Source organism: Scyliorhinus canicula, chromosome 3 (assembly GCF_902713615.1).
Source record: "Scyliorhinus canicula chromosome 3, sScyCan1.1, whole genome shotgun sequence".
Taxonomy (NCBI): domain Eukaryota; kingdom Metazoa; phylum Chordata; class Chondrichthyes; order Carcharhiniformes; family Scyliorhinidae; genus Scyliorhinus; species Scyliorhinus canicula.
In genome coordinates, this window is record NC_052148.1 from 158,690,447 (window position 1) to 158,713,311 (window position 22,865).

Genomic DNA, 22,865 nt, shown 5'->3' on the forward strand with positions numbered 1-22,865 from the left:
GGAGTTCCCCAAGTTGGAGGTGGACCCGGTAGAGGGGCTGGGAGCATCCATTGCACTGGTGGAGGTGATGGAGGGTATAGGGGTGATGCAGGCACAGAAGGCCCCGAGCCCCGATGGCATCCTGGTAGTGGAGCAGATGGATGAAGGTGGGTTTAATTTTTTTTTAATAAACATTTTTTTGAGGTATTGTTTGGTGTTACAGCGACAACAAAATAAAAATAATGCATGAATCTATAAACATAGTGCAAAAGCCATCTCCCTTCCTTACAGGTCCCACCTTTATTAACCCCCCCCCCCCCTGCTGATGATTAGTTTTTCGCAAAGAAGTCGACAAACGGTTGCCACCTCCGGGTGAACCCTAACATTGACCCTCTCAAGGTGAACTTGATTTTCTGCAAACAGAGAAAGCTAGCCATGTCAGATAGCCAAGTCTCCAGCTTCGGGGGCTTTGAGTCCCTCCAAACCAACAATTTCCGTCTCCGGGCTACCAGGGAATCAAAGGCCAGAACATAAGAACATAAGAACTAGGAGCAGGAGTAGGCCATCTGGCCCCTCGAGCCTGCTCCGCCATTCAATTAGATCATGGCTGATCTTTTGTGGACTCAGCTCCACTTTCCGGCACGAACACCATAAGCCTTAATCCCTTTATTCTTCAAAAAACTATCTATCTTTACCTTAAAAACATGTAATGAAGGAGCCTCAACTGCTTCACTGGGCAAGGAATTCCATAGATTCACAACCCTTTGGGTGAAGAAGTTCCTCCTAAACTCAGTTCTAAATCTACTTCCCCTTATTTTGAGGCTATGCCCCCTAGTTCTGCTGTCACCCGCCAGTGGAAACAACCTGCCCGCATCTATCCTATCTATTCCCTTCATAATTTTAAATGTTTCTATAAGATCCCCCCTCATCCTTCTAAATTCCAGTGAGTACAGTCCCAGTCTACTCAACCTCTCCTCATAATCCAACCCCTTCAGCTCTGGGATTAACCTAGTGAATCTCCTCTGCACACCCTCCAGCGCCAGTACGTCCTTTCTCAAGTAAGGAGACCAAAACTGAACACAATACTCCAGGTGTGGCCGCACTAACACCTTATACAATTGCAACATAACCTCCCTAGTCTTAAACTCCATCCCTCTAGCAATGAAGGACAAAATTCCATTTGCCTTCTTAATCACCTGTTGCACTTGTAAACCAACCTTCTGTGACTCATGCACTAGCACACCCAAGTCTCTCTGAACAGCGGCATGCTTTAATATTTTATCGTTTAAATAATAATCCCGTTTGCTGTTATTCCTACCAAAATGGATAACCTCACATTTGTCAACATTGTATTCCATCTGCCAGACCCGACCCGAACGTCTGCCTCTTTCTCCTCCTAGATTCCCAGATCTTCCGAAACCCCGAACATCGCCATCTCTGGACTCGGTTTTTAACACCGTGGACATGACATCTGCAAACCCCTGCCAGAATCCCCTAAGCTTTGGACATGTCCAGAACATGAGGACATGGATCGCTGGCCCTCCCGCACACTTTGCACACCTATCTTCTATCCCAAAGAACCTACTCATCCGGGCCACTGTCATGTGGGCCCGGTGAACGATTTTGAATTGTATCAGGCTGAGCCTAGCACATGTTGTGGACGCGTTGACTCAACTGACCGCATCCGCCCAGAGACCATCCTCTATCTATCCTCCCAACTCCTCTTCCCACTTGCGCTTCAGCTCCCCAGTCTGCGTCTCCTCTGACCCCATAAGTTCCTTGTAAATGTCAGAGACCCTCCCTTCTCCCACCCACCCTCTGGAAACTATCCTGTATCCCCCTTGGTGGTAGGAGCGGGAAGGTTGAAACCTGCCTGTGTAGGCAGTCCCGCACCTGCAAGAACCTGAATTTGTTTCCCCTCGCCAATCCAAATTTCTGCTCCAGCTCCCTCAAGCTAGGAAAGCTCCCCTCTATAAACATACCCCCATCCTCCCAATCCCTGCTCTCTGGCATCTCCGGACCCCCCCCCCCCCCCCCTCCCCCGTCCATCCTTGCCGGGGAAAATCCGTGATTATTACAAATTGGAGACCAAACCAATGCTCCCTCTGCTCCCACATGTCTCCTCTATTGCCCCCAGACTCTCAGGGCTGTCTCCACCACGGGGCTGGTGGAGTACCGTACCGACGGGACCGGCAGAGGCACCGTTATCAACGCCCCTAAGCTGGTGCCTTACATGAAGCCGCCTCCATATGCTCCCATGCTGACCCTTCCCACTCCCCCCACCACCCACTTCCTGATCATGGCTATATTCGCTGCCCAATAGTAGTTACTGAAGTTTGGTTGCGCCAGCCCGCCCTCTCCCCGGCTCCGCTCAAGCATCCCCCTCCTTACTTGCCTGCCCAAACAAAGCCAGTGATCACTTTGTTGACCCGTTTAAAAAAGGACCACGGGATAAAGATGTGGAGACACTGAAACACAAACAGGAATCTCAGGAGGACTGTCATCTTCACCATCTGCACCTTCCCAGCTAGTGACAACGGGAGCGCGTCCCACCTCCGTAAATTGTCCTTTATTTGGTCTGATGTAGTTCTGAATACATTTCCTCAGCCGGCCGCACACCTCTTCGTCAGCTAGAAGACCCACGTCTAACCTCCAGTGTGGGCGCTGGTTACTGTCTTTACTAACCTGTAGGTCAACCCAGTGCGGGGCATGGTCTGAGATTGTGATCGCCAAGTACCCAGTGTCCACCACCCCCATCAGTAAGGCCCTGCTCAGAATAAAGAAATCAATCCGGGAGTACACTTTATGCACGTGTGAGTATAAGGAGACCTCCTTCACCCTCGGCTGCCCAAATCTCCATGGATCCAGTCCTCAGTCCTCTCAAATGCGCAAACATGCGTGCCCTCTTGACCGGCCCATTTAGCCCTTGTACATTCCAGGTGATCAGCTTAGTTGGGGAGCTCATCAGCCTCAGCCCCCCCCCCCCCCAAGCCAATCAGCAATCACCTTTCTTGGGCCAGTCTCCAGCCCGCTCCCCGTGCCTCCACCGGCCTGCCCCTAGGCAGCCTCCGCCCCCGACCTCCTCTCTGTCCCTCAGCAAGAGTCCCTCGCTCGTCAACAGAACATTCCCCCCCCCACCCCCCCCTAGTAACAGCACAATGTAAATCAACCCCTTTGATAAGCCTAACATCTGCTCACCCCCCACTACACTTCCGTGAGCTAGCCCGCCCAGCTAGCTTGGTGGCCCCCACCCCTGGCGCCCGACATTTTCCCACCTATTGTTCTCTCCTCACCTTCCCCACCGCTGATACACACATATTCGAATGACAAACAATCCCAACACAATTGCCCGACAGAGAAAAAAAAACGCTAAACAAAGAAAAGATCAAGCAACAGATCCAGCATCTGAACAAACACACCTCCATCCCCCAACGGTGCAAATGTAAACTTTAACTCACTCAGCTCTGCAACTGGCCCCAAATCAATACAGAAGGCATTACAAATAGCATCCACAAAACAAAAAAACAAGAAACTTTTTTAACATGAACGTTGCGGCAAAGTTCAAAAGCTCTCAGTCCGCCACCAGTCCTTTCCTTTTCACGAAGTCCAGCGATTCCTCAGGTGACTCGAAATAACAATGTTGCTCCTCGTACATGACCCAGAGACGGGCCGGGTATAGCACTCCGAACTTCACCTTTTTCTTAAAAATGGTTGACCTGATCTGGTTAAACCCAGCTTTTCTCCTGGCCACCGCCGCATTCAGGTCCTGATAAATCCGCAGGATACTGTTCTCCCATTTGCAGCTCCGTGTCTGCTTGGCCCACTGTAATATACACTCCTTATCCAAATACCTGTGGAATCTCACCACCATTGCCCTCGGGGGGTCTCCTATTCGCAGCTTCCTCGCAAGCGCTCTGTGAGCCCTGTCTACCTCCAAGGGTCGGGAAAATGTCCCCTCCCCCAGCAGCTTCTCGAACATGCCCACTATGTATGCCCCAGCGTCCACTTCTTCGGACCCCTCCAGGCGCCCAACGATTCTCAAGTTCTGCCAGCAGGACCTATTCTCTAGATCCTCCACCTTCTCCAGGAGCCTTTTATGCTGGTCTCTCAGAAGCCCTACTTCCATCTCCACCGCAGTTTGAAGTTCCTCCTAGTCAGCCAGCGTCTTCTCTACTTTCTGGATCGCCCGATCTTGGGCGTCCAATCTAAGCTCCAGCCGTGCAATTGACTCTTTAATCGGGTGCAAGCAGTCCCGCTTCTGCTTGGCGAAGCCCTCCTGGATAAATTGCATCAGCTGTTCCGTTGACCGCTGGGTCGACAAGCCAGAGGTCCGGTCATCCGCCATGCTGTCTCCCGCTGCAGCTTCAGCCCAAGCCTCCTCTGTCTGTCTGTTTCTGCCTTTGCGAGCACTTCTAGTCCTCCTCTCCATGCACCGATGTGGGAATCCAGTAACCAATTGCCTCTGTCATCGATTTTTCAAATCAAGTCCGGCAAAAAATCGGGGAAAAGGTCCAAATGTCCAACCTGAGCGGGAGCCACCAAATGTGCGACTTGCTCCTTCATAGTCGCCACCGGAAGTCATGAAGGGGGATTTTAAGGTGGGACGTGCAGGGTAGGTGCAGTCTGTGAAGACGACGGTTCTCCCGAGGTTTTTATTTGTGTTCCAGAACCTTCCAATTTCTATTCCAAAGGCTTTTTTAAGGAAGATTAATGCATTGATCTTGGGGTTTGTGTGGGCGGGGTAAAGCCCCACGGGTGAAGAAGGTGCTGCTGGAGCGGGTACGTTGGGAGCAGGCAGGCTTTGCCACATTTGATGAACTAGTACTGGGCAGCAAATATTGTCATGGTCAGACCGTGGGGGAGGGGTCGGCATGGGAGCGGATGGATGCAGCCTCTTTTAAGGACACTAGCTTAGGGGCACTGTTGACGATGCCTCTGCCGTTCTCGCTGGCCAGGTACTCCACAAGTCAAGTGGTAGTGGCGACTCTGAGGGTGTGGGGACAGTGGCGGCAGCACCTGAGGCTTGAGGTTTGCTCTGGGGCGGGCCGGGGGCTAGACGCGGGGTTCCGGGTGTGGCGGCGGGTGGGCGAGGATTGAGTAGTTTGGAGACCTATTCGTAGGGGACAGCTTTTCGAGCTTGGAGGGATTGGTGGAGGAGTATGAGCTGCCCAGCGGGAAGGGGTTCTGGTACTGACAGGTGCAGGACTATGTGAGTGAGCAGGTGCACTCCTTTCCTGACCTGCTGCTCCCAGGGTTGCAGGACAACGTGGTGTTGAAAACAGGGGTTGGCGAGGGTAGCATGTTGGGGATCAAAAAGGAATTGATGGACTGGCAGGGCGCCCCCATAGGAGAAGTTAAGTGGAAGTGGGAGGAAGAGCTGGGGAGTGAATTGGAGACTGGGCTGTTGGGGGAGGCTCTGAGGAGGGTGAATGCATCCTCTTTGTGTGCGCGACTTAGTCCTTTGCAATTCAAGGTAGTCCACAGGGCGCATGTGACGGTGGCCAGAATGAGCACATTTTTTGAGGGGGTGGGGGATAGGTGTGGGCGGAGCACGGGGAGACCCGCAAATAATGTCCACATGTTTTGGGCCTGTCCAAAATTGGAGGGATTCTGGTGGGGGTTCGCTGACATGATGTCTGAGGTGTTCAGGGTGAAGGTTGTCCCGAGTCCAGAAGTGACAATTTTTGGAGTGTCAGGGGGCGAGAGGCCGGTGTTTTGGCCTTTGCCTCCCTGGTAGATGGAGATAGATCCTGTTGGAATGGAGGGACTCGGGGCTGCTGAAACCTGGGGTGTGGGTGAGCAACCTCGCAGAATTCCTTAGTTTGGAAAAAAATCAAGTTCGCCTTGTGAGGAACTGTGGAGGGGTTTGCCTGGAGATGGAAACTGGATTATCGGTTGCCGGTAGCAGAGTTCCCAGCCATTCCTTTCCCCCACCACCACCCCTTTTGAAGTGAATAGAAGCCTTACAGATCAAAGGATCTGAGGGGGTTAGAGCCCTGTGATGTGGTTTTGACTTTCTGTGAAGTCATAGCTGCTGCTTTTCAGACATTTTCTGAGGCAGCAGGTGTCAGGAACTGGTGAATAAATAAGCAGTGATTTTGTTTCATTGTTTCTGCCTGGACAGCTCTTTAGCTTCCAGGTAGGGGTGACTGATCGGGATGGATCTCTGTTATGGGGGTCTCTGATATGGAAAGTTCTCTGTTACAGAGGTGTCTGTTATGGAAGGTTCTCCGTTGGGGAGGTATCTGATGTGATGGAGGTCTGTGATTGAGGGTGGTCTGTAATGGAGGGGGGTCTCTGATACAGGGGGGCTCTGATGCAGGGGGGCTCTGATTTGGGGGGCTCTGATGTGGGGGGTCTCTGATCTGGGGTGGCTCATGTGAGGGTTCGCTGTTATGGGGGTTGATTTGATTTATTTGATTTGATTTATTATTGGTGGTTCTCTGGTGGTGGGGTCTGAAGTGGGTGTGTATGGGGAAGTGGGTCTAGTTACCCTCGTGTGTGTACTGTGGGAGGGGGAATGACCCAGCAGGTGACATGGGGGAGGGGGGGGGCAGGATTAGAGTTGTGTGGGGGGTGTGGGGGCCAGCCGCCAGACTCCATTATTGGGCCGCCCGCTCAAAATGTGATTCGGAACAGAATCCCTTGCAATCCCTGGCATGCATAAATTTGCATTGCTGGGGAGAGCGAATTGCTTCTGTGCATCACTCCTGGGGCCAGCGCAAAAAAGAAACGGCTCAGTTCCGGTGGGAAAACAGTCTCCCAAACAGAGAATCCAGCCAATTATATCAGTAAAGTTCCTCCACAATGAGAAATAAGTTGATTGGTAAGACCAATAAATGAAAGCAACTTTGTTTTAGTGGTCACTCACGGGATATGGGCATCCCTGGCAAGACCAGCAGTGAGAACCCGTCACTAATTGCCCTTAAGCAGATGGTGGTAAGCCATCTTCCTGCAGTCCAGAAAGGTAAAGTTACAGGCACTTCAATTCTGCTGTTGGGGAGGGAGTTCCAGGATTTTAACCCAGTGATAATGATGGAACCACAATATATTTCCAGTCTAGGTGTCATGGAATTTGGAGGCAAACTTGGTGGTAGTGATGTCCCCATGTGTCTGTTACCCTTCTCCTTTGATACGGAGAGGCTGTGGTTTTTTGATAATTAATCCACATCTAAACGGGTTCGATTCCCAGTTTAGCAGCCTTGAGCCATGTTACAAACTAAGGATTTCAGTTTTACACAGGTTAAACTGTATGAATATATTTTTATTCCTGTGCCTGGAATATGGTGTGTATGTGTACAAGTCTATTGTTCCTTTCTTTTTCCCTACATTACAAGTTCTCAGGGTTGATACAGTAGTCCCCCTTTATAACGCGGGTGTTGGGGTCCAAGACCCCAACCCGCGTTGTATCCGAGCCGCGGATATCCATGATGGGGGTTTTAAATTTATTTAAAAACCTATGCATGCGCTTCCCATTGTGAGTCTACGGGGGGGCGGGGGGAGAGGTCAGACCCCCGTAGACTCACAATGGGAAGCGCTAGCATAGATTTTTAAATAAATTTAAAACCCCCATCGTGGATCCAATTAAAATTTCAGCGGCCGGCTCACTTTGATCCGGAGAAGGAAGCTGCTCTCACTGAAATCAGCCGGCCGCTGAAATTGACACTGCCGGCTGCTCTCTCCCTCCAATCCAACTTTTAAGTTTTAATGTTTCTGATTGGAGGGAGAGAGCAGCCGGCAGTGTCAATTTCTTTTTTTTCCTCCGGCTTGCCCCCTCTCCCCCCACATCCTCCAACTAGACCCCCTCTCCCCCACACCCTCCGACTCGCCCCCTCTCCCCCCCAACACCCTCCGGCTCGCCCCCTCTCCCCCCCAACACCCTCCGGCTCGCCCCCTCTCCCCCCACACCCTCCGGCTCGCCCCCTCTCCCCCCACACCCTCCGGCTCGCTCCCTCTCCCCCTCTCCCCCACACCCTCCTGCTCTCCCCCACAGCGTCCAGCTCGCCCCCTCTCCCCCCACACCTTCCGGCTCGCTCCCTCTCCCCCTCTCCCCCACACCCTCCTGCTCTCCCCCACAGCGTCCAGCTCATCCCCTGTCCCCCCACACCCTCCGGCTCGCCCCCTCCCCACACCCTCCGGCTCGCCCCCTCCCCCCCCCCTCTCCTCCCCCGTCCCCAACACCCGCAGGGCCCTCCTCTCTCCCCCAACACCCGCAGGTCCACCCTCTCTCCCCCACATCCCCAGGGGGGTCTCCCCCACACCCACAGGGGGGTCTCCCCCACACCCACAGGGGGGTCTCCCCCACACCCGCCCCCCTCCTCTCCCCCCCAACACCCGCCCCCCTCCTCTCCCCCCCCAACACCCGCCCCCCACCTCTCCCCCCCAACACCCTCCCCCCTCTTCTCCCCCCAACACCCGCCCCCCTCTTCTCCCCCCCAACACCCGCCCCCCTCTTCTCCCCCCCAACACCCGCCCCCCCCTCTTCTCCCCCCCTCTTCTCCCCCCTCTTCTCCCCCCCTCTTCTCCCCCCTCTTCTCCCCCCCTCTTCTCCCCCCCTCTTCTCCCCCCCTTCTCCCCCCCTTCTCCCCCCCAACACCCGCCCCCCTCTTCTCCCCCCAACACCCCCCCCCCCCTCTTCTCCCCCCCCCCAACACCCCCCCCCCCCTCTTCTCCCCCCCCCCCCCCCCCCAACACCCGCCCCCCCCCCCCCCCTCGGCAGTGTCAATTTCAGCGGCCGGCTGATTGTTTCAGTGAGAGAGCAGCTTCCCTCTCCGGATCAAAGTGAGCCGGCCGCTGAAATTGACACTGCCGGCTGCTCTCTCTCTCCAATCCAACTTTTAAGTTTTAATGTTTCTGATTGGAGGGAGAGAGCAGCCGGCAGTGTCAATTTCAGCGGCCGGCTCACTTTGATCCAGAGAGGGAAGCTGCTCTCACTGAAATAATCAGCCGGCCGCTGAAATTGACACAACTGACAGTTGGGGTCCATAAGCCCCCCCGCGGTATATTGCGGAGCGCGGTATAACGGGGGACTACTGTAATTAAGGAAAAGTGTTGTGTGATAGTCGAGTACATCCTTGCCACCGGCAAAGAACAGTCAGCAGATAGGTCACACTGGGCTCCTCTCTAAAGATCAATGAGTGCATATCAAGCTGGTTATTTTGGAGAGATGGGCAACCGGAAAAAAAATTCAATCCACAGGATGTAGACTCGTGAACGGAGAAAATGCAGTCCACACCTCTTAAAATAATACAAGAGAGTTTGCACATTCTCCCTGTGTCTGCGTGGGTTTAACCCCCCCCCCCCTCCAAAAAAAAAGATGTGCAGGGTAGGTGGATTGGCCACACTAAATTGCCCCTTAATTGGAAAATAAAATAATTGGGTACTCTACATTTTTTTTAAAAACTTTTAAAATAATACAAGAGGAATTGGGCATTTTCACAGCGAAATATGGCATAATATTTTAAATGATTGGATTCGGAGATAAGAGCAATTTAGATTTAAGCTCTCCCCTGTTGTGAATAAAGGCACTGCCCAGAGCTGCATCAAGTCATACAGATTAGAAGATCCCAGCTTTGAGTCCCCACCTGTATGAAATTAGCTGTCTCTGTTGCAGTGATATAGATCGGCCTTAAATTCCTGGGCCAAGGAGGGAGAAATTAGCTTGTATCCCCGTGTGCAATTCTCCACTGCCAGAAAGTTTGCATGTGTGAACAGAATAAAACTCAGTCAGGAATCCATGCATGAATCAGAGCTTGCACATGAGTGTGGTTACTCGGTTAAAGTACTAGAGTGCTCCTGGTTGCTTTGGAATAATGTCCCAGAGCCAGTCCGCATCTTCAAGGAAGGAGGGTTAAAAATAGGCAAAGAAAAAATACATTTAACAATTATTGATCAGTTCTTTATTTCGAAAGGTAGAAAAACAAGGGAGTAGAATTAGTGCAGGGTCCTTTCACTTCTAGTACCACTGCTTGAATCCAGCCCAGATGATCGAAGATAACATTTTCTGTTTCTTGAAAATAAAGCTCTGATGTGCAGTGGCTCAAACAGTTTCACCCCATTTCTTAGAGTTTATATACTAAGACACATTGGGCCGCAACTTCCAAGCTCCAGGACACCATATTTTTGGGGTATACCTGAAAGGTACGCTGGGGAATCTATATTTGGAGTTTCACAGATAAGGAGATGCACATCAATTACTTGCAGGTGCAAATGTCCCCTGGGAAATTGCTCTATTCTGGGAACTACTTAGAAATAGGATTTAAATTGGCCAAATTACACCAATAATTACCCAGAAAAACCTCGGGAGGACTCCTCACCCACACCCCCAAAACCCCAGAAGACTCCCTTGAGCATTCTTCTGTTCGGAAAACAAAGGTCGTTTTACAGAATTTATATTGGTAAATATTCAAAATAAGGTATAGTTTTAAGTGGGTTTAGTTTAATGTTTCTGTGTCTGGAAGGGTAAAACCTACAGTTAGATTTATGCTAGACAAAAATGTTTTTGTGTGTGAGAGTTGGTTAAGTTTCCACTGTGTTTCTATTGTGCTTAGAGAGTGCTATAATGAGAAAAATAAATAAAAGACATCATCATGTGGGTGTTGTTTAGCAACTGGGGCCTTGTATGGGAGAGAAGTTTTCAAGTTTTGGCTGGAGACAGGTCATTGAGGAATGAAAAGCTCTCAATTCTGTCAGGAGAAGCTGAACAGGACAAGCGAGTTGCAAAGGTGCAAACTTCCTAAGGAATAAGATATGATCCAGATAAACAGGGAATTAGAAAGAACATTTAAGACACCTGAAGTTCAGAGAACAGAGACCAAAGTATTTTAAGAAGAATTCAAGGAAGTTTAAACAAAGTGTACTGCGTTAGAGAGACAATTGCTGTAACTAGATTTAAAGTGGGACAGCAGAGTACAAAGGTAAATCAAACATCTGATGCCATGTTAATACAATCTGAGAATCGAAAGTTAAAGCAATTGTGAGCAGTTTGCACAACAGTCAAGGCAAACAAATCCTGAAGGGGTTGGTGTTAAATCCTGGACTAGACTCATAGTCAAAAATGGAGCAGAAGCTTTGTTTAAAAGTGTCTTTTGGAAAACTTGGTCTGGATTTCAGAATGCAAACTGCAAAGGGAAAGGATTATTATTATGAAAGACGATTTCAAAGCGTGTTTTGGAGAGAGTGTGGAAACTTTCACGTGACAACCCTCTCGGGGGATTCTGAGGAGACATCCGCAAACATTCACTTACGGTTCAGGGAGGAGAGTGTATTTGCCCACACTCACGTATGTGCTTACATAGAATTTACAGTGCAGAAGGAGGCCATTCGGTCCATCGAGTCTGCACCGGCTCCTGGAAAGAGCACCCTACCCAAGGTCAACACCTCCACCCTATCCCCATAACTCAGTAACCCCACCCAACACTAAGGGCAATTTTGGACACTATGGGCAATTTATCATGGCCAATCCACCTAACCTACACACCTTTGGACTGTGGGAGGAAACCGGAGCACCCGGAGGAAACCCACGCACACACGGGGAGGATGTGCAGACTCCGCACAGACAGTGACCCAAGCCGGAATCGAACCTGGGACCCTGGAGCTGTGAAGCAATTGTGCTATCCACAATGCTACCATGCTGCCTTAAAAGGGACTTTGTGTCAATGAGGCCATTGTAGATTAAGATGTACTTTGTAATGCATGTAATCCCAAAACCTGTTTTGGGGCAGCATGGTAGCATAGTGGTTAGCATCAATGCTTCACAGCTCCAGGATCCCAGGTTCGGTTCCCGGTTGGGTCACTGTCTGTGCGGAGTCTGCACGTCCTCCCCGTGTGTGCGTGGGTTTCCTCCGGGTGCTCCGGTTTCCTCCCACAGTCCAAAGATGTGCGGGTTAAGTGGATTGGCCATGCTAAATTGCCCGTAGTGTCCTAAAAAGTAAGGTTAAGGGGGAGTTGTTGGGTTACGGGTATAGGGTGGATACGTGAGTTTGAGTAGGGTGATCATTGCTCGGCACAACATCGAGGGCAAAAGGGCCTGTTCTGTGCTGTACTGTTCTAATTCTAATTCTAATTCTGTGTGTAATTGTTGAGCTAAGGGGTGTGTAAAGGCGTATTGTAACATAATTAAATTTTTTCAAGTTTAATAAACTTTCTTTCTTGTTACTAACACTAATTAGAGGTCCTGTCACTCTGTTCCCTCACTTTTTATCCAAAGGTGGAGTCTTTTGAGCCAAGGTTCCATTCTGGCATCTTCCTGTCCAGCCATAACATCAACTGGAATCGCAAGATCCCTCCCCAAATGGGACTCTTTCTCCCTCACCCGGCCCACAACCATGCCCCACTCTGCGCTTCCTCCTCACCAAGGAACCCGCAAATCCATGAGATTTACCTCATAGGGTCCCCCACTATTGCCAGGCCAAACTCTCAACACCACCACCACTCATCTCCCCCCCCCCCCCCCCCTCCTGAGGCCAGATCTAACAGGAGCCAACACTTTACTCCCCAAGTCACCACCCTCCAGCTCTGATTGCCACTCCAAGAAAGTTCAGGGACCAAACAACCCTCTTTATCATGATGTTGGCCATCTCAGAGCCCACATGGATGTATGGTATTGAAACCATCAGGTGAGCGTGCTAAATTTGGAACTAAGGGGTCACGTTGAAGCAAAGCGGGGGGAGATTTATTTTGTATTTAAAAATATTATGCAAAATCCAACAGCATGTGACAATATCAGATACCTGAATTGAGAATATTTGCCACTATTGAGGCACAAATTCACTCAAAAAATAATATTTTGACAGAAAGTGTTAAAAATTGAGATGTAGAAATCCTAAGTTTTCTGGTGCTGTGTAGTGGTGCCATGTGATGTGCTGAATGCTTGCTAGACTCTTTCTTGTTGATCCTCTAGAGACCATCTGTGCTGGGAGCATTGATTATAACGCTTCTGCTGGAATTAGATCTTTCTGGTTGCCATGCCAACTAATCAGCTGGTTCCTGTTGCCATGGTGATAAAATGTCACAGCTCAGAGAACCGCAACAGGAATTGAGCAAAACAGCAAATGTTTTCTTAATTGCAGTCCTCCACTATCAAAGACACTTTTTATGAACATGATGAAAGAGAAAATGTGCAATTTACATACATAAGTCAAAGTTTGGTGAGAAAGCTCATACTCTTTGACTTTAAGGCTAAATGTAACATTTATTCATTCCTTTAGTTTGCTGGAAAAATGCAAATCTGTGTGATTTTCTTATTCTTAACTCCTTCTTTTCTTCCTTTTCAATGCTTGTTGCCAATTTGATAGGTTTGTACCGAAGGGAGGTTGATTCTGGAGTTTACGTTTGATGATCTGATGAGAATAAAGACATGGCACTTTACCATCCGGCACTACCGGGAGTTAGTCCCACGCAGCATTCTTGCCATGCATGTAAGTAACATCCTTTCATTGCTGCTCTGAAGCCAAATGTCACTTTTCTGTCAAATGCCTGACTTATAAATACTTTTATGCGACCCATTAAATGTACATATCTTAATACCAACAATACAGCAGCATCATTTGATGTACTCACAGAATCACGGAATGACACAGTGTAGAAGAGGCCCTTTGGCCCATCGGGTTTGCACTGACATATGAAAAACACCTGACCTACCTACCTAATCCCATTTACCAGCACTTGGCTTTGAATGTTACCGCGTGCTAAGTGCTCATTGAGGTACCTTTTAAAGGATATGATGAAACTTATCTCTACCCCACCTTCCCAGCTAGTGCATTCCAGACTGTGACCACCCTCTGGGTTAAAATGTTTTTCCTCAAATCCCACCTAAACTTCCTTGCCTTCACCTTGAACTTGTGTCTGTTAGTGACGGACCCTTAAAATTAGGGGAACAATGCTCCCTATCCACCCTGTCCATGCCTTTCATTATTTTGTACACCTTGATCAGGTTGCCCTTCTGCTCCATCAAAAACAACCCAAGTCTATTCAACCTCTCTTCATAACTTAAATTCACCATCTCAGGCAACATCCTGATGAATCTCCTCCGCACCACCTCCAGTGCAATCACATCCTTCCTATAATGTGGTAACCAGAATTACACACACTACTCCAGCTGTGGCCTCACCAAAGGTCTGTACAACTCCAACATGACCTCCCTGCTTTTGTAATCTCACCACCCTATTAACCTGCCCTTCCGTCTTCAGAGATCAGTGGACAAAAGCAAAGATTGTTTTGTTCCTTAGAACTTCATAGTGTCAGGCCGTTCATTGAATACTTCCTTGTCAAATTACTCCTTCCAAAGTGTATCAGCTCACATTTCAGGGTTAAATTCCATCTGCCACTTGCCTGTCCATTTGACCATCCCATCTATATCTTCCTGTAACCCAAGACACTGCAGCGGTTAATTGACCTGACAAAAGTGGTAAAAGTAGAAAGTAAAACAGGTCCAATTTAATAAAAAGACTACAACACCAAAGTCCCAAATTGATTGTAAAGCACTTTTGTGATCTCCTGAAGCAATGAAAGGCATTATATAAATGTAAACATTTTTTAGATGTAGTATCTCTTTACACATTGAAACTGATCATAATTTAGTACATGTTGTACAGCTTCACATATTTGTACCTTGGCACGTGCTACCCAATTCCCTAATGACAAAGCTAATGAGGGGCGATTTTGCGTCTGCGTTAGCCGTTAGTGAAAATGGCGACGCGGGTGCAAAATCCCAGAGTCGGGAAATGTGATTCTCGCCAGCAAGTTCACATTTCCTGATTTTCCACACCTCTTGCCGATGTCGTAACAAGGTTCCTGCCCACAAGGGGCGAGTACCTCATTGTAATACATTTGAATGAATTTTAATGTAATCAATGATCTCCCCGCACCACCCCCCCCCACTTTAAAAAAAAAAAAAATTTAGAGTGCCTATTCCTTTTTCCCAATTGAGGAGCAATTTAGCCTGCACATCTTTGGGTTGTGTGGGTGAGACCCACACAAACACTGGAAGAATGTGCAAACTTCACACAGTTCCATCAAGCCCCACCACCCTGCCAGACTGAAAATCACGCCCACTCGTTTTTTTCAGAAAATTGTCCCTATAAATTCGACTGTGCAGCTGGAGAACTACACACCTGTTTTCAGTCAGAGTCTGACACTCTGGGAGAATTACAAGAAAATTCCGTCCAATGAGTGAGTTGCAACGAAACCTGGAACAAGAAATCAAATAAGATCCCCACTGGTTAAATATTCTGACTGTAATACTTTTTGTGAGAGATGCCCATCTCATGTAAAAGTAAATCAGTTTTATTTGTTGATTTGTCAGCATACAGTGTGAGGAAACAAAGCAATCGCATTTGTTCCTTGTTAATTCCTGTCAAATTCCAGTTACCTGACTCTGTTTTCTTGTTCCTATTCCTACCCAAATCATCCCTGCACAAAAAGGTTCCAAAACTACTTATCTGTGCAGAAAACATACTTTTAATTATTATTTGGACTTTGTTTATTCAGAGTATTTGGTAATGTCTCCTTTTCATTCCAACATTACTAATTTTAATTGTGTTTGTATTTTCTCAGCTCTTGTAAGTTTAAAGGCCTTTTAAGGAAGTTTATGTAGTTAACAGGTTGAATGCTTGGTTACAATGGACCATGGTGATCAATTTTGAATACAATTTGTGCACTCATAGAAAGCTCAAATTTGTAAAAGTTGTCACTATTATCTTAGTGCTTGCTAGGTGTTATTTATGTCATTGGTGTATAAGATCACCCTGTAATTTTGTCTCTTTCTCTGCCCATGCTCTGATTGTTGATATGGTATTAGTTTGGGGAAATATGTGATTACTGAATGGCAAGTAAACCACAACTGGCATTCTCTTTCAGTGTCAGGGTTACTACTCTTTGCCTCAGAGTCAGAAAACTGTCTGTTCAAATCCCACTGTAGGATTTGAGTGCTATATTATGTAATCTTCTGGATAAGATGATCAACTGAGACTGTCTTTGACCAGAACTTACCAGGGATTTACTGTGCCCCAATTGACTGCGCTTCAAAATGCCACTTATTGCCTGGGAAGTTCTCTAGGTTTTCAGGGCAGGGTTCTCCGACCCCCCGCTGGGCCAGAGAATCGCCGGGGGGGGGGGGGGGGGGGGGGGGGGGCGTGAATCCTGCCTTGCCACTGGCTGCCAAATTCTCTGGTGCTGGTTTTTTGGCAGGGGTAGGGATCACGCCACGCCGGTCGGGGGCCGTTGACAGTGACCGTCCCTCCGGCGTAAATTACACAAGGTTCTTACTGGCGGGACCTGGCACTGCGGGCGGCCTGAGAAGTCTTTGGGGGGGGGGGGGGGGGGGCGCGGGGGGATCTGGCCCCGGGGGCTGGGCCTACGTTGACCTGGCCCGCGATCGGGGCACACCGATCTGTGAGCGGGCCTGTGCCGTGGGGGCATTCTTTCCCTCCGCGCCGGCCGCTGTAAAGCTCCGCCATGGCCGGCGCGGAGAAGAAACCTCCTGCGCAGGAATCACAGCAGCGGTTCTGGGAACACGCTGGTGCGCATGCGCCAACTCGTGCCGGCCGGCAGAGGCCCTTCGGCGCCGGTTGGCGCGGCGCCTATCACTCCAACGGCAGCCTAGCCCCCCAAGGTGCGGACTCCTCCGCACCTTCCAGGCAGCCCAATGCTAGAGAGGTTCATGCCACTCTTTGGCGCCGGTACGACCCACCCGCCGGATACCGGAGAATTCCACCCTAGGTGTCTAAAAATGACTGTCAGAATTAAATAGGAATGAGAGTGATTTTAAATTTTATGTTTGTTCATTTTGTTCAAAAGGCATCCGAATCAAGATAAAGAATGTTGTCCACTTTTGAAAGCCAAAACTATTTATTACTACAGTTCACTCTGAAATGTCATGGGCTTTATTTGCTGCTTTTTGTGAGCAAGTGTTTGCTGATTCCTTAGACATCCTGCAAAGTCCCACCTCCGCACTCAGACTTAGAACAGTTAATCTGCCAAAGAAGCAGAAAGAACTTCCATGCCTTTTGTCAAACAAATAAATAATTAACATTCCAACATCAAAATTGCTACTTAAGAATAACATGGTGAATTTTATTACATATTTGCAACCATGAAAACTATATTGCAAAATCTGCTAGAATGATTAGATTTACAGTTTATAGGAAATTATACTGTTTTGAATTTCAACAAAAACCTTTACTGCATTTAACTGGGATATTGGGTGAAATTCTCCGTGTAGGAGACTGGTGGCTGGATTCTCCCATTTTGCGGCTATGTCCGGAGGAAGCGCCTGGTCTTACGACCAAAAAGTCGGCACTGCCCCCACACCGATGCTCCACCCGGTGGAGGGCTAGCAGCCGTACCACATAAAGCCCCCGGCTTTATCTGCAGATACGGACGGAGATGGGCCGGCTCTGTGGCCACGCATGTACACGGCGGCCATGACGTACAGCATGGCGCCGGCCGCACGCAGACCCGGCTGTAACCCCCCCTCGCCTCCCCCAGAACAACCCTCACCAGTCTCCCCAGCCCCTTCCAAAGCTCCCCCTTGCCAGCAGAGCGGCTCCTCCCGACCCCCCACCCCCGAAAACTGTGGCGGGGCTGGACGCAGTCCACAGCCGCCATACAAGGTCCCTAAAAGCTGAGACGACACACGACCGCGCCATCGGGAAGTCAGTCCATCAGGGGAGAGCCTCAGGTGATGTCCTGAGGCCGTCCCAATGGTGCGTGGCGTACTCAGCGATTATGCCGTTTTTGAGGGGGCGGACCATCCGAAAAACAGCGGCACCCCGATTTCGGCGTAGAAAGGGATTCTTCAGCCAATCTTTGGATGCGATTACAGCGTCCGCAATCGGAGAATCACGGCCTATGTTCTCCCACCAGAGCTGAATTGCATGTAGTTTGCGCTCTCAGTCATTCCCATGCCTTTGCCATGCAGATTTATGCATGACAGCAGAATCCCACTATCAGGCTGCCATTTTTAGTGAGAGACCTGATAGTGAAGTCCCGTGCCTACCACCCCCAGCCCATCCCCGCATCGTGATTCGGTCCTCCCTGGATTTTCTGGGCCTCCCATTTCCGCTAGAGTGGGAGTGACAGGACCTGCCCCCCCTCCCCCTCCCCCACAGACTCCCTAAATAAAGACCCCACCCAGAGACTTCTTAAATTAAGAAACCCCCAGTAAAGAGACCCCTTTCAGGAAGCCCCCAGAAAAAAAACCCTGCCTGGAGGCTAGAGAGTACTCCAGAGGCAAAGAAAATAATTACTGTTGTAACACTCACTTGGGCAATACTCCTGCTGGCTCAGACAGAGGAAGCACCAAGTGTCCATTCCTGGAAAGAGAAAAGCAATCAGCTCTGTTTAAACCCCCTCTGTTCCTTGATCTGCAAGCCATTCATTCATTTTTCATACTAAGCTGTGATTGACAGCTTCCACACTCACACACACAGCTGTCAGCTTTGCTTAATTCATCTCTTCATGGTTGAGTAACACTGAAGAGCATTAACCGCAATGTTTATAAACATCAATCTTTGGAGTCATGGTGATGCAATGGTTAGCACTGCTACCTACGGCGCTGTGGACCTGGGTTTGATCCTGGCCCCAGGTCACTGTCTGTGTGAAGTTTGCACATTCTTCCCATGTCTTTCACCCCCACAACCCAAAGATCTGCAGGTCAGGTGGATTGGCCACACTAAATTGCCCCTTAATCGGAAAAAAAATAATTGTGTACTCTAAATTTAAAAAAAAATAAATATCAATTTTTGACAGGTGCTGGCCCACTTCAAACACAATTAAATGCTTTCCAAGCACCTCTCTTCATGCTTGAGTGATTTCGAAATGGTCAGCTGGAAATTGAAAGCACTTTATTCTGTTTGAGGGCTAGAGAATCATGCGGGCTAGGAGAATATGGTGTTTGGCCTGCAAAATGCATGGGCGCGAACCTTGAATCCCAACACCAGTGGGGTGCTGGAGGATCAGAAGCAACGATCCTGTTTTCTCCCCGATGCTGAATTCTCCGTACCACCGAGAACTCCGCTACCAATGGCGTGAGGCGGAGAATTTCAGCCATTATGTTTTGTGACTTCAAAGTTGTTAGCAAACGGGAAATTGGCTCAGCTAATACTGTTACATCTGAGAAACATTTTATATTTTGATGTCAGCTATTTAACTCTGCAATTATGATACATTCCTTATGCACATCTCTCTATACCATAGTGTGAAAAAAGAATCTTGGCTGCTCCAAAAAAAAAGGTCTGCTTCACCAAATTTTTATTCAAGTGAATTTTTGTTATAATTTGAAATTCCGCCAAGTTAAATAGCTATCTCTGCTACATTCCAACAGTCCAAGCTTTCAAACCACATGGGACAGTGGCACATGGAGTAATTACTGAACATTGTTGCAGATGTACAGCACAATCCATTGAAAAAGAGACTTCTAGTTTTGCTTTTTAACCAGATGCTGCTGCCATCAACATTTAATGATCTGCCTGACACATCACATCTCCCTGAGAGGATACTAGCTGGTGTGCTCTGTGTAACATATTGTTTCACAGCTTGAAAAGGCATCCATAATCAAGGCATGTAGTCAACTATCAAAAAGAAAAACAGAATGAATTACTGAATCATGATCAAGAGGAGATTCCTTCACTGTGCCCTGACCCTTCCTACCCCCAGTGGATTCTGCAGGATCTATTGTAGTAGAATTTGGCCAGGAACATTGATATTGCTCTAAGCAAACAGATGAAAGGCAGAATGTTCTGCAGGTTCTTGTTCATTATTTCTTGATTTGTATCATTGTGATACCCGCGCAGCCCATGAACTGCTCCATTTATTTGGCTTTCCCCTGTCTAATTCTTATCGTCAATATTTTTCCAACTGATATTGTACAAAAAGATGAATGAATATATGGAAAGGCGGCCACTCTTGTCGATAACTTAATCTATGAGAGGTGCACACTACTACACACTTACAGAATAAAACATAAACTCAGTATATTTGTTGTTTCAAATCTCAGCAGGTAGGATATGAAATATTTATCTGAAGGTGGGTGAATGTATGCATATATAGGGATGGTGGAACACCAGATGTAGGAATTGGAGAAAATGTTGATGTATTCAAGATTTCCTTCTTCCTCTCCTTCCCATTGGTTTTTGACACTCTTCCGCATTGGTGACTGAATTGTTGGTGTAATCGTTGCAATGTTGCTCAGAGGAAACATGAAATCAATTCCATTAAGTCTTTGAAAAACAGTGACTGTTCTTTTGATTTAAGGATGGTTCTACAAGTTAATTTCCCTGAATTTTCAATTTAATACAGTGCATGCGAAGTCCAGTTCATTCTACAACAACTGTGGTAAATTTTCATTTATTCTCCATGGTGAATTCAGAGGGAAGTAATCGCCAGTCGTTCTGGTTAATTTTTAAGTTTTTTAGACACTTTTAAACTTAGTGATTTTTCTAACCAAACTGTTTTGCACTGTTGATGCTCTTAATTGTCAATAATAATAATCATTGAATTAACCAATTGTCATAGAAATCCATCATTAATCCTTCAGGGAAGGAAAGCTGCCATCCTTACCTGATCTGACTCAGCAATGTGGTTGACTCTTAAATACCTTCCAAAATGCCTGAGGAAGTTCCATTTATGAAACCGCTACAAAAATCAATACTAAGAACAAAAGCCAATCTGGTCAATCCTACAAAAATTTCCTTGCTAACATCTAGGGCTTTGCGCCAAAATTAGGAAACTGTTCCACAGGATAGTCAAACAAACAGCCTGACATAGTCATACTCACAGAATTATACCTTTCAACTAATGTTCCAACATTCCTCCATCACCAGCCCTGGGTATGTTCTGTTCCATTCGCAGGCCAGATCCACCAGCGTGTCAGCACAGTTGGGAAAGTGTGCTACCTGGCAGTCCTCAACATTGACTCCAGAGCCCATAGCATTAGGCTGTCATGGGCAAGGAAACCTTCCCAATGCCACCCATTCCCTCCCTCAGCTGATGAATTAGTACTCCTCCAGTTTGAACACTAATTGGAAAAAGCACTGAGAAGTGTACGGGCACAAAATTCACTCTGGGTAGGTGGCTTCAATGTCCATCACCGAGAGTGCGTTGGTAGGACTACTACTAACCAAGCTGGCCGTGTCCTGAAGGACACAGCAGCCAGACTGAGTCTATGGCAAATTATGAGAGAACCAACACAAGGGAAAAATATACTTGACCTTGTCTTCACCAAACTACCTGTCGCAAATGCACAGATGTATTTGTCTGTGACAGTATTGGTAGGAATGACTACCGCATAACCCTTGTGGAGATGAGAACCTGTCTTCACACATAGAACAGCCTCTATTATGTTATGTGACACTACTACAGTGCTAAATGATACAGATTTGGTACAAAACTAGCCGTCCATGAGGTACTGTGGATTGTCAGCAGCAGCAGAATTGTATTCAACCACAATCTGTAATCTCATGGCCTGGCATTTCCCTCACTCTACAATAAGCATCAAGCCAAGGCTTGAACCCTTGTTCAAATGAGGAGTACCAAAGTGCATGCTAGGAGCAGCAACTAGTGTATGTAAAAATGAGGTGCCAGTCTGGTGAAGATACACCACAATGCTGCATGCATGCTAAATAGTGGAAACAGCAGGCTAGAGACGGAACTGAGGGCTCCCTTACCAGCGGATCAGATCAAAGCTCTGCAGTTGTTCTATGCTGTAAATGGTATCAAACAATTAAACAATTAACACAAGGAGGCGACTCCATGAACATGCCCATCTTCGATGATGGTGGAGCACAGCGCACAAGTGTAAAAGACAAGACTAAAATGTTTGCAACTATTTTAGGCGAGAAGTACTGAGTAGGTAGTAAACCTAATTTAAGAAAATTATAAATTGAACATTTTATTTTTTGAATCTGTATTTAACAGAAATACTCACTGATCAGGTTTTCATTTAAGTGGTCAACAATTATATATAAAAGATGATATGGAAAGGATGAGTTTTTTTTTACTCTGAATGAGAGCTGGAATACATTACATTTTAAAAGTTATTTTAAGGTTACTCGACAAATTTTAAGTTATTCTACAGATCTTAATGTTAGAAAATTCAGTGAAATAAGTGTGGGGCAATTTTGTACAAAGTAGGCTTTGCTCTCACTTAGCAATGAAACACATCAGTCATTCATGAGGAGGGTCAATTTTACGGCCTCAGGGCTTTTTCATTCAGCCTCATGATGCTGTGCGATAGTTTTTCAGTCGGGCTGTTGGAAGTTTCAGTCCATTGTAAAGTCAGTAAGCTCCTGTCTTTAAAGCTTGGCTCTGGAAATACCAGCAAGCTGATATCTGCTTCCGTGTGGCCAGATTAAGAAGTGTGCATGCATTCAGGTAATCATAAAGCTGACTGTTTACAAATATATTTGACCTTTCTATCCCCACTGTTGCAGAATTAATGGATAAATGCATTGCCTGGTATGGCACTGAGCAATAGAGTTGAGGAGAATCTTTTCTAATGTAAAGCATAATGTCAATCGGAACACTACAATTGGCCTTTGGGGAAAAAATGATACTCAAATCCTTAACAGAACTCTTATTAAATGCCATTTAAAAATTAGTTCCTGACCGGGCGGCATGGTAGTACAGTGGTTAACACTGTTGCTTCACAGCACCAGAGTCCCAGGTTCGATTTCTGCTTGGGCCATTATCTGTGTGGAGTCTGCACATTCTGCCTGTCTCTGCGTGGGTTTCCTCCAGGTGCTCCTGTTTCCTATCACAAGTCCCGAAAGACGTGCTGTTAGGTGAATTGGATATTCCGAAATCTCCCTCTGTGTATTTGAACAGGCTCTGGAGTGTGGCGACTAGGGGATTTTCACAGTAACTTCATTGCATGTTTAATCGTATTT

The 22,865-nt window shown here is 47.6% G+C and overlaps 1 protein-coding gene across 14 annotated transcripts in view; it reads left to right on the forward strand.

Annotated features, from left to right (window-relative positions):
- LOC119963054 (LIM domain-binding protein 2) overlaps window positions 1-22,865 on the forward strand; it is a 659,146-nt gene that overhangs the window by 535,428 nt on the left and 100,853 nt on the right. For all 14 annotated transcript variants that reach the window (XM_038791570.1, XM_038791569.1, XM_038791573.1 and 11 more), the window contains one exon: window positions 13,275-13,397. In XM_038791570.1, the coding sequence (XP_038647498.1) occupies window positions 13,275-13,397 (123 nt within the window). The remainder of the gene's footprint in view (window positions 1-13,274; window positions 13,398-22,865) is intronic.